This window comes from Monomorium pharaonis, chromosome 9 (assembly GCF_013373865.1).
Source record: "Monomorium pharaonis isolate MP-MQ-018 chromosome 9, ASM1337386v2, whole genome shotgun sequence".
NCBI classification, from domain to species: domain Eukaryota; kingdom Metazoa; phylum Arthropoda; class Insecta; order Hymenoptera; family Formicidae; genus Monomorium; species Monomorium pharaonis.
In genome coordinates, this window is record NC_050475.1 from 18,863,039 (window position 1) to 18,876,190 (window position 13,152).

Here is a 13,152-nt window from a genome sequence, read left to right on the forward strand (position 1 = left end):
ATGAGTTAAATTAATCCTAAACTTGTGTGTAAACATTTAATATTAAAAATGTTTAAAAATAAAATTAAATATGTAATAATATGTGGCAATAAAACTAAATATGTAAAATTATAAGTTTTTTTAGTATTCTATCAATATTAGGTATATAAAAAATATATAGCCAACTGTTCTATAATACTATGGTCATCTTTTCCCGAAAAGTTGTGAAAGATGGCCAATTTTCATGTTTCAATATTTTAATAAAAAAATTTTATCAAGTATTTTCTCTTAATGCTTAAGCTTAAAGCTTAATACTTAAAGCTTCAGTGAAGTAATATACTAAACGCTATTAAAAAATAATAAAAATAAAAGTACGTTTTTTTGCATTTAAAAAAATTACGGCCATCTTACCCGAGTTTACCCTAAAACAACGAAATAAGAAGTGATATTTCTCTCTCTTCGCACATTTGTCTTTTTCTGTTCTATAAAATCTATGCGCAATAAAGTAAGCAATAAAGTTTCACTGAAATATGACACATTTCCGGTACAATTCCTAAGCACGCGATAAATTACTCTTCCAGTTTTTCTTTTTTAGAAAATTTGGACTTCTATGTAAATCATTATACATTTAGCAAATTTTTCTTCGAGTAACAGCAGTATTTTATATTTATATCCAACTATCGATTCTCTTTTATTGAGCTTATCTCCGACGAATTAATTCATATTTTCCAATATGTAGAGAAATAGAATAAAAAGAGAGTATAAAATACAACATTTCTGAAATATTATGGCCTGTTAAATTTTTGAAATAATTAATTTTTTGTTTATTTTAAAATAAATTTTCTCTTAATAAAAATTTGATGAAAAGTTTGTCGCTTTTCAAAAGCTGAACAGATGAAATCAAACGAATAGTTAACCGAATACTTTTGTTTCGATTGCATACTTTACCATATATGATACTTTAATATTGCTATTGCTACTTTGTCAACTGCGCAAAGAATCTTGTACGTATTAAACATTTACAATATTATTATCTAATAACGCTGCTAATTAGTTCTGCGGTTATTACCTGTGTTATTGAGCAAATTTCTGATTAATGATATGAAATAATTAATTACTCGTTTTATAATCATCAACTAAATGGCATCATTCATGAATGCTTCTTTCATTAGGTCTTTTCTGACGCTCTTCAATATGCTGGCGACTATTTACGTAATACAACTAATTGCAGGAATGTTCGTTTAATGTCAGCACGAATCCAGTAAATGTATATAGTAAAAAAGGTCCTCTTTCACTGTTCAATGAATTGCACCAGTGGCAGAAAATACAATTCCTATGAGAAAATTCAGTTTTATTGACATAAAACTGAATTTAATTTATGTATATAATTTCACACGTTGTAAAACTTCCACTACATATAAATCGCGTGAATTATTCTTCCTGTTTTGTGGAATAGCTCTCTTTACGGCAATGACCCACCAATTTAATGTCAATTAATAAATTAATTGTTGGGGTGGGGTCTGTTGCACGAAACGACCTAATATAACAATAATGAAATTATTTTGAACATGGCAAACGATCTATACACATATATACATATATTTACGAGGGTCTATCTGTATAATTGATGGTAAATCAATAGTTGACAGGTAATATAATAGAGGAAACCGATAGCCAAATATTGTGATCACGCAAGCAGGCATAAAAGTATATTTTGGAATGCAGACAAGATTGAAACGTACACAAACGTGTCACTTTGAGGCCAGATAACGCCATACCGTCCTGACAAACTGACAAGCAAGCGGAATATGAAACGCAATATTCGCTGAATAACATCTGATTATCTGACGGACGTGGCGCTCTTGAACCACAGAAATTTGAATTCCGATCATTCAAATGCAACCGTCAATGCAAAATAATTGCAAAATAGCACGTGTTGTATAATTATAAAAATGCACTCTATGATCGAGCAATTATTATTTCATCAAATCCACGACATTTCTCGATTAAAAATTGATGATGCAAATTTGAAGAGTTCAGAAGATCTAAGTAATACCACGTAGATTACGCTTCAGTACAGAATACCTGACAAACATTAATTAATGAACGCGTTGTTAATAGAGTTTGCAGAACTCTTCGTTCTAAATAACAAGCAACTTAGGATGTAAATTTCTAGTGTGCAATTTGCAAACTTCGTTTGATTATGTATAGGTTAATAGTTTTCAATCTTGTTTTTCAAGGAGAATCTATCGTTATCTTTCTATTAATTAAATTACACGTTAAATCATACACATAAGTCTTAGCAAAAATCCGGTTTACTTATATGTAGTTAATGCTATTAAAATTTCTCTAAATTCATAATTAGTAATACAATTAGTAATACAACTAGTAGAAAAATATTCTAGTGCTAAGAAAAATAATTAAATTTTAAAATAAGTAAATAAATTTTAATTTCCTCTTCTTTTAAGTAATAATTATCTTTACAAAGAAAATTTTCTTGATAATAGTTTTATAAAATATACATTCATCATTTACATGAAACACATAATACTTAATTTTTTGTGTGTACATACAGAAAAATGCATATTGTAAATTTCTTGAATTAATTATCACTTGTTTCAAATATTTCCTAAATTCACACACACAAACAAAAATGCATACACATACCGCAAATCTGTATATTCATTATAAGCATAAAAAATTTATTCAAATTATATTCTAAATTCTAGATAATTTAATAATTTAATCAAAAATATTAACTTAAAACATAAAATTGATTTGATTATTATTTTGACTTTTCTTCGATAAAATTTTATAATATAAATTCTTTTTTTGAGCACATAATAATTTTTTAAAATTTGTGATAAATATATTTTAAGATTGTTATCAAGAAAATTCTTTGTTAAAAATTACTTTTAAAAAGATAAATTAAGTAATTGCTTTTCTTAATAATAAAATTAATATTTTTTTATATGTATTCATAAGTTCGAAAGAAACTTAAATATAAATTTCATTAAAAAATTATCGCTTCATAAAATTAAAATGTTCTTGTTATTAAATAAAAATCATGTGGCTAAAGCCTATTTTTAAATATTTAGCATTATAAAGAATTAATGCATTAATAAACATCGATTCTATTACAATTCACATTTTATTATAATTATTACCCAAAAATGAAATTCTCCATCCAAAAGACCAAGCGCTATTTGTACTATAAAACTACACACAATTCTAGAACACGTATATGTTTTTCCACAATGACGTAAATCTTTCCCTTGACCTCCTTCCAATGCATACTCTCATTAATTCACGCATTGATTAATTCAGTATAATTACCACGTTTACATAATCATGTCTTGTGTCGTAATTTAACATAAGGATCCCGTTAAGTATCGCGTGGTCTCAAAATAGAATTCAGATCACTTCGCCTCATATACTCCTTGAATAACGTCCGATAATGACAAGCGAGGGTAAGGATAATTTTGCGGAAATGACGATCTGCGCGTTGTTATCCGTGACTCGTGGTTGGCATACCACCCAACAGAACGATGTTTCACGTATTTATGTGGATCAAGCGTTACGTATAGTCGCGAAATTCCAAACCAACGATCGGCTGGCCATTTTCCAAAAGGCACGTCCCCGACGCAACACACATACATATGTTAATCAGATTTAGCTTGTATTATACTTGACGAATGGTAAAGCGCGCTAAAAGTATACCAAATTGATATACTGCGACCTGATAAAATCAAGCAAATTTTCGCGGACCTTTTCCTTGAACATCTGCCAATATGTTTTACTGCGCAATAATCGCAGACTTGACTTGACATGAAAAAATGCACAAAAAAGCTTTTTACTTTCTCAGAAAGTACAATATGATAATCTTTGTATATAATACTTGTATATAATATTCTTTCTAAATAATAATACTTATTATTAAAAGAACATACAGCAAAAGTAGTATTTATATTGTCTGTAACATTAATTCACGACATCGTTATATTTAACAGCTTATCCGCTTTTATCCGAATTTATCAAAATCTCGACAAGATTCGACGGACTATTCGCTACACGGCTACAGTGTCAAATCATTTCAATAAAGTTTGATATTTTTTGCATCGTGCGGGATAGAATTTCAACTCTATCAAACACTGATGTAATCCAGAGTCTGTGGAATCGAGCGGCTATACGTTTCGTATAGCCAACCTTGCGTCATCCGTGCACTTCGTATGCAATCTCTCGAATATTCACCGTTGCGAGATTTCAAGATTAAATTTCATCATACATTTTGTTGGATATCTTTATGAACAATTCATTTCCTACGAAACATTATTGCAGTCAAAAAGTGGGTTACATGTCAGTCCTCATTGTCAACCGTTAGTCTTCCAGAAATTATTCTATCGGGCCATCTATTCTGGTACAAGAATGGATGGACACTCATAAAGCTACCTGTATATAGGTTACTAAGGAAATCTATAACAACACAGGATACTTGTTCCAATATCCCATCACGAAGCTCTAACAGTACAGCGCTAACGTATCTATGCGAAACATGTCGCGTAATGCATACAAAATTGAAGAAAATCGCTCTTGAACGACAGAAATATATAGGGGAGATTTGCTAAATGCATGCCCTTACGCTATTTGTTACCATATTTCCCACTTAGTATTGATTTGTACGCAAAGGAAATTGTAATCTAATATTTAGATATTGTGATATTTAATCTTTCCAATAACGGTTTTATTAAGTTATTAAGTCTTTCTGCAAAAGCTGTGATTGGCCAACCGTCGTCTAAATTGTATCTGTGAGTTTCTAAATCATATCACTTTTAAAAGTGTCGTATTTATAAAGTAAGATAATTAAAGTATAAAGAATCATTAACTAACACTTATTAATAATTTATCAGAAAAAAGAATCAAATATATTTAATAATATTTAATAATAATAATTAAAAAGGAAAAATCATCGAAATAAAACTGACTTTAATTTAATTTTCTAATTGACATATTTTATTGATATCAATAATTAGTTTTATTATTATTATCATTTGTCAGTCTTATATTAATGTCACTTATTGTAATAAAATTTGTGGTCGCATGGTTTAGAAAACTTGATAGGATTTATAAAAATATCAATTTATAATTTTGATTTCCAATAAATATAAAATATTCTACAACACCTTCAATATACCTTCTGTCATAAAAATATAAAAATTTAATATAAAATTGCAAGATAGCATTATTATCAGGTACATAAATTGATCAAAAATAAACATTAATTGTAGATCTTTTAAATGTTCTTATAGATCGCACAAAACAAGCTTAATCTGTTAAATTTTTGTCATATTATCTCATTTCATTAATTTTTATCACTAAATGTTGCTCATACTAAGCAAATTAATGAGGCGACGATTTAGGCGACCGGTATGCATTCGGTAGCTCTCTCTCTTACAGGTATATCGCAAGACTCTACGCTGTGAAGATGGATTTAAACACGAAACACGTCGTACGTCCGCATAGCCAAAGCTCCTCCCGCGTGAAACTTTATCGGGAGACAAGATCTTTCCTCTTCGACTTGACTGAAAAATCCGCTGGCGACTGAGAAAGGGTGAAAGCATCGATCGGATAAGGAGGACTTACAAGTCTCTCTTGTCGAAGCATTGCTCCCAGAAGACCGCTCTCCTGGGCGGTCGAACTCGCAGCGCGGAGGTCGACATGGTCCTGGGTAGTCCGCCCGTCGCGCCAATGGTGCCGGCACTCAGGGCGGGCGAGCTCATGCCACCCCCGCATCTCTTCAGGCCACTGCCGCCGCCGACGCCGTAGACGCCACCGCCGACGGACGACCCGATGAACTCTATCAAGCCACCGCTGGTGTCGGACATCGCGTTATACGTTCCTCATCGTCGTGTACGTTCCCACATGCGCGTTTCCCCACGTTATCCGCGGGATCCGCGGATTCAGTCGCTTCACCGCCTTGTGCTGACGCGATTCACCCGCGACCTACGTCGCCTCATCGCGTCCCGGTGACGTGCGGACGCGACTCATGCTCCTATGCCACGTAAACGTATGCCGAAGAAGGGACGCATGTTTGCACGGATGAAACGTCCGCCGATCGATGGAGGTTGCCTCGAAAGGGCAAGGCCGCGTTTACGTCTTCTTTGTTCAATATCCTCGGGCCGGTTCACACGAGGGAAGAGAAGGGACCACTTGGGAGGAGGCGTTGAAAGATGCGCCCCCGATTACCGCAGCTCACTCTCCACGGAAGGTCACACAATACACGCCTGTCATGTCGAAAACGATGCACTGTGTCGGGAAAAGCGCGTTTTGTAATAGCGATCTGACTTTTTTTTAATAATTTCGACGTAACGCGGAAGTGCGAGACTCGAATGCGAGAAATTACGCGAGATGCGCGAGGCTCGAACGAACCGCGATAATTAAAATCGGCCCCGTCCGTGACGTAACAAAGAACGGACAAAATAGTGAGGGGTAAATTTTGCCGTCCGTAATTTTGCAATAATAGAATTTAATTACTTAATTACATGACGTCTTTACTGCGCGCGGATCAGCGGCGCAAAATGTGTGTCTTCTGTAATCAACACTCGACGTGACCAAATTGAGACACACGGGACTGATGTGCATATTATTTTATTGCACCTCCTCGTAAATAGATAAATCGCGATACGAGGCAAGTACCTGATTAGAGCAGAGATTACACTCAAGGCCGTTATATTAAGTAATATCGTGCCGTTGATTTCGTAATAGCGATAGTAATCGACGTGTATTGTCAGCCGCGCGTAGGCGCGAGTGCATACGACACGAAAGTGCAACTGACGTAAGGCAAGGAGACCTTAATCACACCGCTTATCAAAATATATAATTACCCGTTTAATTATAAGAAAGCATTTTATCGTGATCTTTAAGTTAATTTCGTATGCGTGATTTAAAATACATCTCCACCGAGAACAAACACGAAACTCCTTTCGTCCGCGTTTCGATAGGCGATAAAAAGTCCCCTCCCTACGATAAGAGATAGTGCACTATTGCTCGGGCTGCTATTGAACGATATCGCGTACGGAACAATGAAGGGGCCACTTTATAACCCGTGCTGCCGACTGCGCGACAATAAACCGGGCCAAGCACCAACTTATCCAAATGAAACTAATTAGACCGGGCCCTTTTGCCGAGGGCTGAATGGTCCCTTTATCAGCGAAAATTAAGCATTCTGGCGGCGAGCAGATTCAACCCCACTTGTCCCCCGGGCAAAGCTGCGAACAGGTACGCGGCGGAATCATTCGTTCAAGAGTACGATAAAATTGACGAGGCGAATACACATTCTCGTAAATGAAGCCGGATTAGGAGATGCTATATTGCGCGAAGAAGCACCGTTACTACTCCACTCGAGGCAAAAGAAGTCGAAGGAAAATTTCCAATATTTCTCTACGTAAAACTAGACAATCACTTCCGTTTCTCGTATTTGTCGAGCTTGAGACATTGTAAGAGGATCGATCAATATATCCTTGCGACAATTATACGTTTCGATCCATTAGCGTTTCCTTTTTGCTTTGCAATCGGATGATAAGCGGGAACGAGACGCAAAAATTGGCCCGGCGGAAAGATGCTGAACGTGCATAATTATACGCCGCCGACGACGGCTTCTTACCGATGAATTAGCATACCAGTCTCGGGCAAAAATTTACCCAAGGAAAACCGGCACTCGAGAATGTTCCTCTACGTCGCGAATGTGTCACTAACAATCGTAAACATATTTCTGTTACGAGTTATGTAGCGTTCTATTCGTGACGCATTCGCGTGTTATTTGTTTCTTTTTCCCTCCTATGGCGAATCGATTGAATGAAAATAACGCGGAAACGAGCGGAAGAATGTTAAATAAATATCGTTTCACACGCTTCGCTTATTCCACGTATTTCATCATCAATGCGTTGGCGACTTTTACGTTCCGATTTACAACGATTTCAATTGGAAAAGAGAGACAGCATAAAAGAAATAATCAAAGGAAACGCTTTTTTCTTTTGGCAAACACTTTTACCGTTCAGATTTTACTGCGCTTAAAGGTCGCTTCGTAAGGTCAATGTCACGTGAAGTTACCTTTGCGAAAGATACTTTGCGATTTAAATAGCCCTCACATTGGCTAACTTATAAATAAAATCGTACACGTAATCCGAGAGCAGATTGGAACAATGTAATAAAATCAAAGTGGTTAAATAAAAATATCAAGTTATATATTTTCTACGATTATTAATGGGACAAGTCTCCGATTCCACGAAATCAACCCCACGAAAATATCAGTAAAATGCTTACAGTTGTGTACAAAAAGAATTCATCTGAAATACTTTGCCTTTCCTTAATGATATGTAATTAACGTAATTTTTCGCGTCAGTGGGCCGATTTATATTCGGGGAATTTTCTCAAATGTGAATCACTCGTGTGTTCGACAAACGGAACTATACATATACAATATACGAATAGCTTCTTGCGAGGTCGAGGTCAAAATGTCGATACTTGACACTTCGCTGGTGACTGCATGTTCAATACCCTAATATCCGAACACGAGGAAAACTCGACACGCGCAAACGCGTTTTTTTTTTCTAACCGGCATGTTAGGGGAGATTTCCTTTTCTAGAAAACCTTCTCGAACATGGGAATCGCAATCGACATTCGATATCTTATCTGCGGATAAAAGGTAAGTATAGGCGTATCCTTCAAAACGAGAACGTGGACAAGAGACGCGGCTTCGACAGATTTCCCGTGCAATATTTATAAAAGTTATAAACACACACCGCAAGATAACAATGTAATAACGCTCTCGGGGTACTCGTAGTTTAATGACAGACTCGTAAAGGCAGACTCGAGCGTTCACAGTGATCACAATTTTGTTATCGCCCCGCGCAATGACGCATAATCCATTTCTCTTTCTCCGCGATTGGCCGCGTTGCGTTACGTTGCCCGCAACAATTGTGCGCGATCGTGACGTCGGTCGGTCGGTCGTTTGCAATCGCTTCATTTGAGAGTACTTCAAAAGCTCCCGCATTACATCGGCGATGATGTAACGCAAAGCCATACCGGATCGTGTCATGTCGGATTAACACAATGGGGAGCTTTATTACGATCCACTGAGATTCTAACAAAATAGTCCGCGATACTAAACGACGTTGTTACGTAATAGCGCTGCAGCCTTCGTTTGGGCACGAAGCCGAATGCGGCTTTCTTTCTCCCACGCGTAAGACATCGTATGGACAAGCTAATCCGGATGACTTTATCGCCACTTCGCGTTAATGGTAAGCCGTTTAGGTCTATTTAATTTTCATCCCCTTATCAGATTATTCGTCGGCCTGTACCAATGAATATTATCAGAAAATCGTCGCAAGATATACTTCGTCATAACAATCGATATAACGTTCTCTTTCTCTTTCTCTCTCTCTCTCTTTTCCTCTCGTTTTAACAGGACGTTGCACGTCTTACAAATAATCGAAGCCTTATCAGTTACTATTAACAATACGCGTCATGGACAACAATCGGCAAAAGAATCGATAAAGATTTCCAAAAATAGCCTCTCGTAATTCTTATCGCGGCGTTAAATCCCCTGGTCTTAGAACGTCGAATCTCTTATGATCGGAGTGACACGATAATTGATAATAAGATGTATACGTCACGGACAAATAGGCGCTACGCGTCAGAAAAACAACCGAGGTTTGTATCGCGATACAATCCGCGGTAATAAATGATCCAAACAAGTGCTTAAATCGAGGATTAAGCAAAAGCAATCAATAATCAATAAAAACGGCTATTTCTCGACCGCGCGTCGTCGGACGAACAGCATTTCTACTTTCTCTCTCTATTTCCCGGGGAAAACCCTTAACCGATCTAACAATTTCAACCTGTACGTCAGCTTGTATATTCAGCTATACCCTCGTTAAACGAACTGTCCAACTTTAAAGGATAATTCCGAACTCTCGATATCGCGACGAGTAGCTCGTACGCAAATATTTTCCCTCTACCGATCAGAGAAGGTCCGCAGCACTGTTTTTTTTTTCCCCCTCACCGCCCTCACGTTGCCCAATTATTCGTGTAATGAAAAGCCGATATATCGCGCACGCCGGGCTGTGTCGCGCAGCAACTGGTTAAACGGAGACAATCTCGAGAACCCGGTGACAAACTCTATGAGATATCTCCTCTATATTTATTATATCGTTTACATATATTATTAGCCTTGAGATTTGTACAAATCATATCCGCGTATCTCCGCCAACGCGATCGTCGCGATTACCTTTTGATTTCCCGAGGGGATCCCGAAGCGATTACGTTGAAAGCAGAAAGAAAAGACTAATGGAAAAAACTCAACGTTTTCCGACACATTTTCGAATCCACTAATTTTTTTTCCCCGTACGGTTCAAGCAAAATTCACTTTAGTTTTATGAAACCTGAACGCAACCGCACGCCTCTACTGTTCGTCCCTGAAAACGTGATAATTTCTACGCGCACCGCCAACATTTCTAGGAGATATTCGCTGATTCTAAAATTATCCAAATCTCCCGCCGCGCCGGCACATCCTCCGCCGGGGGGAAAAAGCCCTCTTCGAGTCCAGCTGTTCGAGTCTCGCACAAAACACGTCAGGAAACTTTCTCCTTCTCGGCCGAGAGCTTTCGAGCTTGATCGTCTTAGCGTGCGGTCGGCGTCTTCTCGCGGAAGATGCTTCCGAGAAAATTCCCGGCACGAGAGCGGGAGAAGGTAGGGGGGGGGGGAAGAATACTGAGGAAGAGAAAAAAGGAAAAAAAAAAGAAAGAAAAACGCGCGACTTACACGCACAAATCTCGAGACCCGTTCACTCGCGCGCGGTGAGCGCGGAGGAGAACGCTGGCGTGTGCGAGAGTCGGTGTCTTGTATCGCCGTCGATCACCTCGTGTTTGCCGCGATGTCGAACTGGCCGGGGTGGTCTGGTTTCGCAGAGATTTCCCCCGCGGTAACGGGGGATGGTGCGGTGGGGGGGGCTTTCCCGACGGCGACGATTTGCGCGGGAAGCGTGCGCGAGCCGGCACTGCGCAACCTGGGGCACCCCCGTCGCTCCGCACGCTCCTTCCGCCTGGCGACCGGCGCGCGGCGCGTCGAGAATGGAGCCGTCGTGTGTTCTCTCAGGTGATATGACGGATGAATAAAGATAGAGGGCCCGTGCATGTGTGCATATGCGTGCTTACGCGCCGCGACGCCGCGCGCCGCTGACGTATGCCCGGCCGTGACGGCTCGGCAGATTACAGAGCCGCGGGACTAGTGTTACATAGTTACAGAACGCGCGCGGTCGCGGGAGCTATCGTCGGGAGGGAAGGCAAAGTTACATCCGAGAGAGATTGTAATGCGCGGGATATATTCTACATAGCCGCGGGTCCGTCCCTCGATCAATCCGGAATCGATTTCCGCCGCCTCCGTAGAAGCGTCCAAGTTGACAGCTTGTAACACGTGGAATTGAAAATTTGCTCTGAATATTCATTTGGAGATTGTTTGAAAGAGCATATTCCAGTTTGGAGCGCGAAAAAGTTTGCCTATTTTTGGGATGTTTTTTTTTAAAGGAAAACCGCTGCACGTGCTTCCCTACGCTCTGATACACATCTACTTTTATATATTTAATAAATATCCACAAATTTTGGCATACCTATATGTTTATCAATTTTCTAGTTATGTAAATTTGAAGGTAAATACACGTTTCGAATTGCCCGGTACGATTTCTCAAAAATCACTGAGGCTATCAGCTTCAACTTTTGCATACGTAAAATACATGTTTGTTTATCCCATAAACTACGAGAATCGTTCTGACATCTATAAATAAAATATTTTTTTATATATTAAATTTTATCGATTTTGTTAAAAATTTAATACTCTTTTTCATTTTAGTAATTTATAACGTTTATTCATTTATCTTATTAGTTCATGCAATAAGCAAATACTTTATATATTCACAAAAGTTTGTAGATATTTACTAAATATGTATGTATGTACGAGTAGATGTATGTAGGAAAATTCCTCAAAATAGGTCACGTTTTCTGGATAGAATACTCCCTTAATAATTTCACATGATTACATTTAATCCTAGAGCAACAAAAAAAGATCTCGCGATTTTAACGTAAAATGTTCCGAGGGAATATGAGAGTACGGCTTTTGTAACGGTGATCTTTAAATTTATGCGCTATTCCAATGCATACTTCTCTCTGTTTACAGCGGGTTTTGCAGTACATAATTATTACTACATGCAATACATAGCCGACAGACCGTTTTAATTGTGGCCGCTCAATCTGCATATATATATATATAGAGAGAGAGAGCGAGAGAGAGAGAAAAAAAAAGAAAGGGAGAAAGAGAAAAAAGCATTCACTGGATATCCAATGAATTTTAACACAGCGGACATCAATTATTATATTAGAGGCTGTAAACGCAACATCACGTCAAAGTTGGTGATTTCATGTGACTTCTGACAGATTTAAAAACCTTTTTCTCTCTGTGCTCATCCATTTTTTACTTTGTGCTCTCGCTATTGTTTCGTCGTGCCCAAAATTTCGAAATTAATGACAGAAATTTAAATAACAAAGCGCTCTTCATTAGAAGAAAAATATTCTTTTTTTTTTTGTCATTCTGACGCAATCTCTACTGCTTGTGAGAGATCGTAAAGCGGTACAGTACGCAACATGTATGTCGAGCATCCTGCAAGTCACCGCAAAGCGAACGTGTTTTTTTTTTCACCGGCACAAAAAAATTTACAGGCGCGTTGTTCGAACGTCTGCGTCGTTTACAGACGTGTTATTAATGATCTCGAAATCATCAAGATCCACTCAAGCGTACGAGAGCATCGTGCAAACATGATTTCGAGTTACCGACGAAACTACGATTCGTCATTGAAAATACGAGCGCGACTCTTGATGCCTAAATAGAATTTTTCACGATTGCAAATTATCTCGTTTTTTTTCTGAGGATATTTTTTGCAGAACATAATATTTTGCGTGCTTCTACAGAATACATATTAGAAGTTGAATTTTACATCCCGTACATTGCGAATATGTCTTAAATATAAACGAATTGCGCAAACAATTTACATATGCTAAAGCGCTGTTTGCATTTTTCAAAAGTTACGTATTTTTTCCTTTTTTTCCCCGCCACAGCTCGTATTCCATA

General features: G+C 37.9%; 1 protein-coding gene across 21 annotated transcripts in view; it reads right to left on the reverse strand.

The window, feature by feature from the left end:
- The window catches only part of LOC105835059 (cAMP-specific 3',5'-cyclic phosphodiesterase), a 330,289-nt gene that overhangs the window by 49,981 nt on the left and 267,156 nt on the right, over positions 1-13,152 (reverse strand). The window contains exons 1-2 of one of the 21 annotated variants that reach the window (XM_012678013.3): positions 10,798-10,900; positions 5,620-6,282 (exon numbers count right to left, since the gene is read on the reverse strand). The exons of 19 other annotated variants lie outside the window; for them this stretch is intronic. In XM_012678013.3, coding sequence (XP_012533467.1) covers positions 5,620-5,861 — 242 coding nt within the window. In that variant the 5' untranslated portion in view covers positions 5,862-6,282; positions 10,798-10,900. One more of the 21 variants, XM_036292368.1, reaches the window with a different exon arrangement.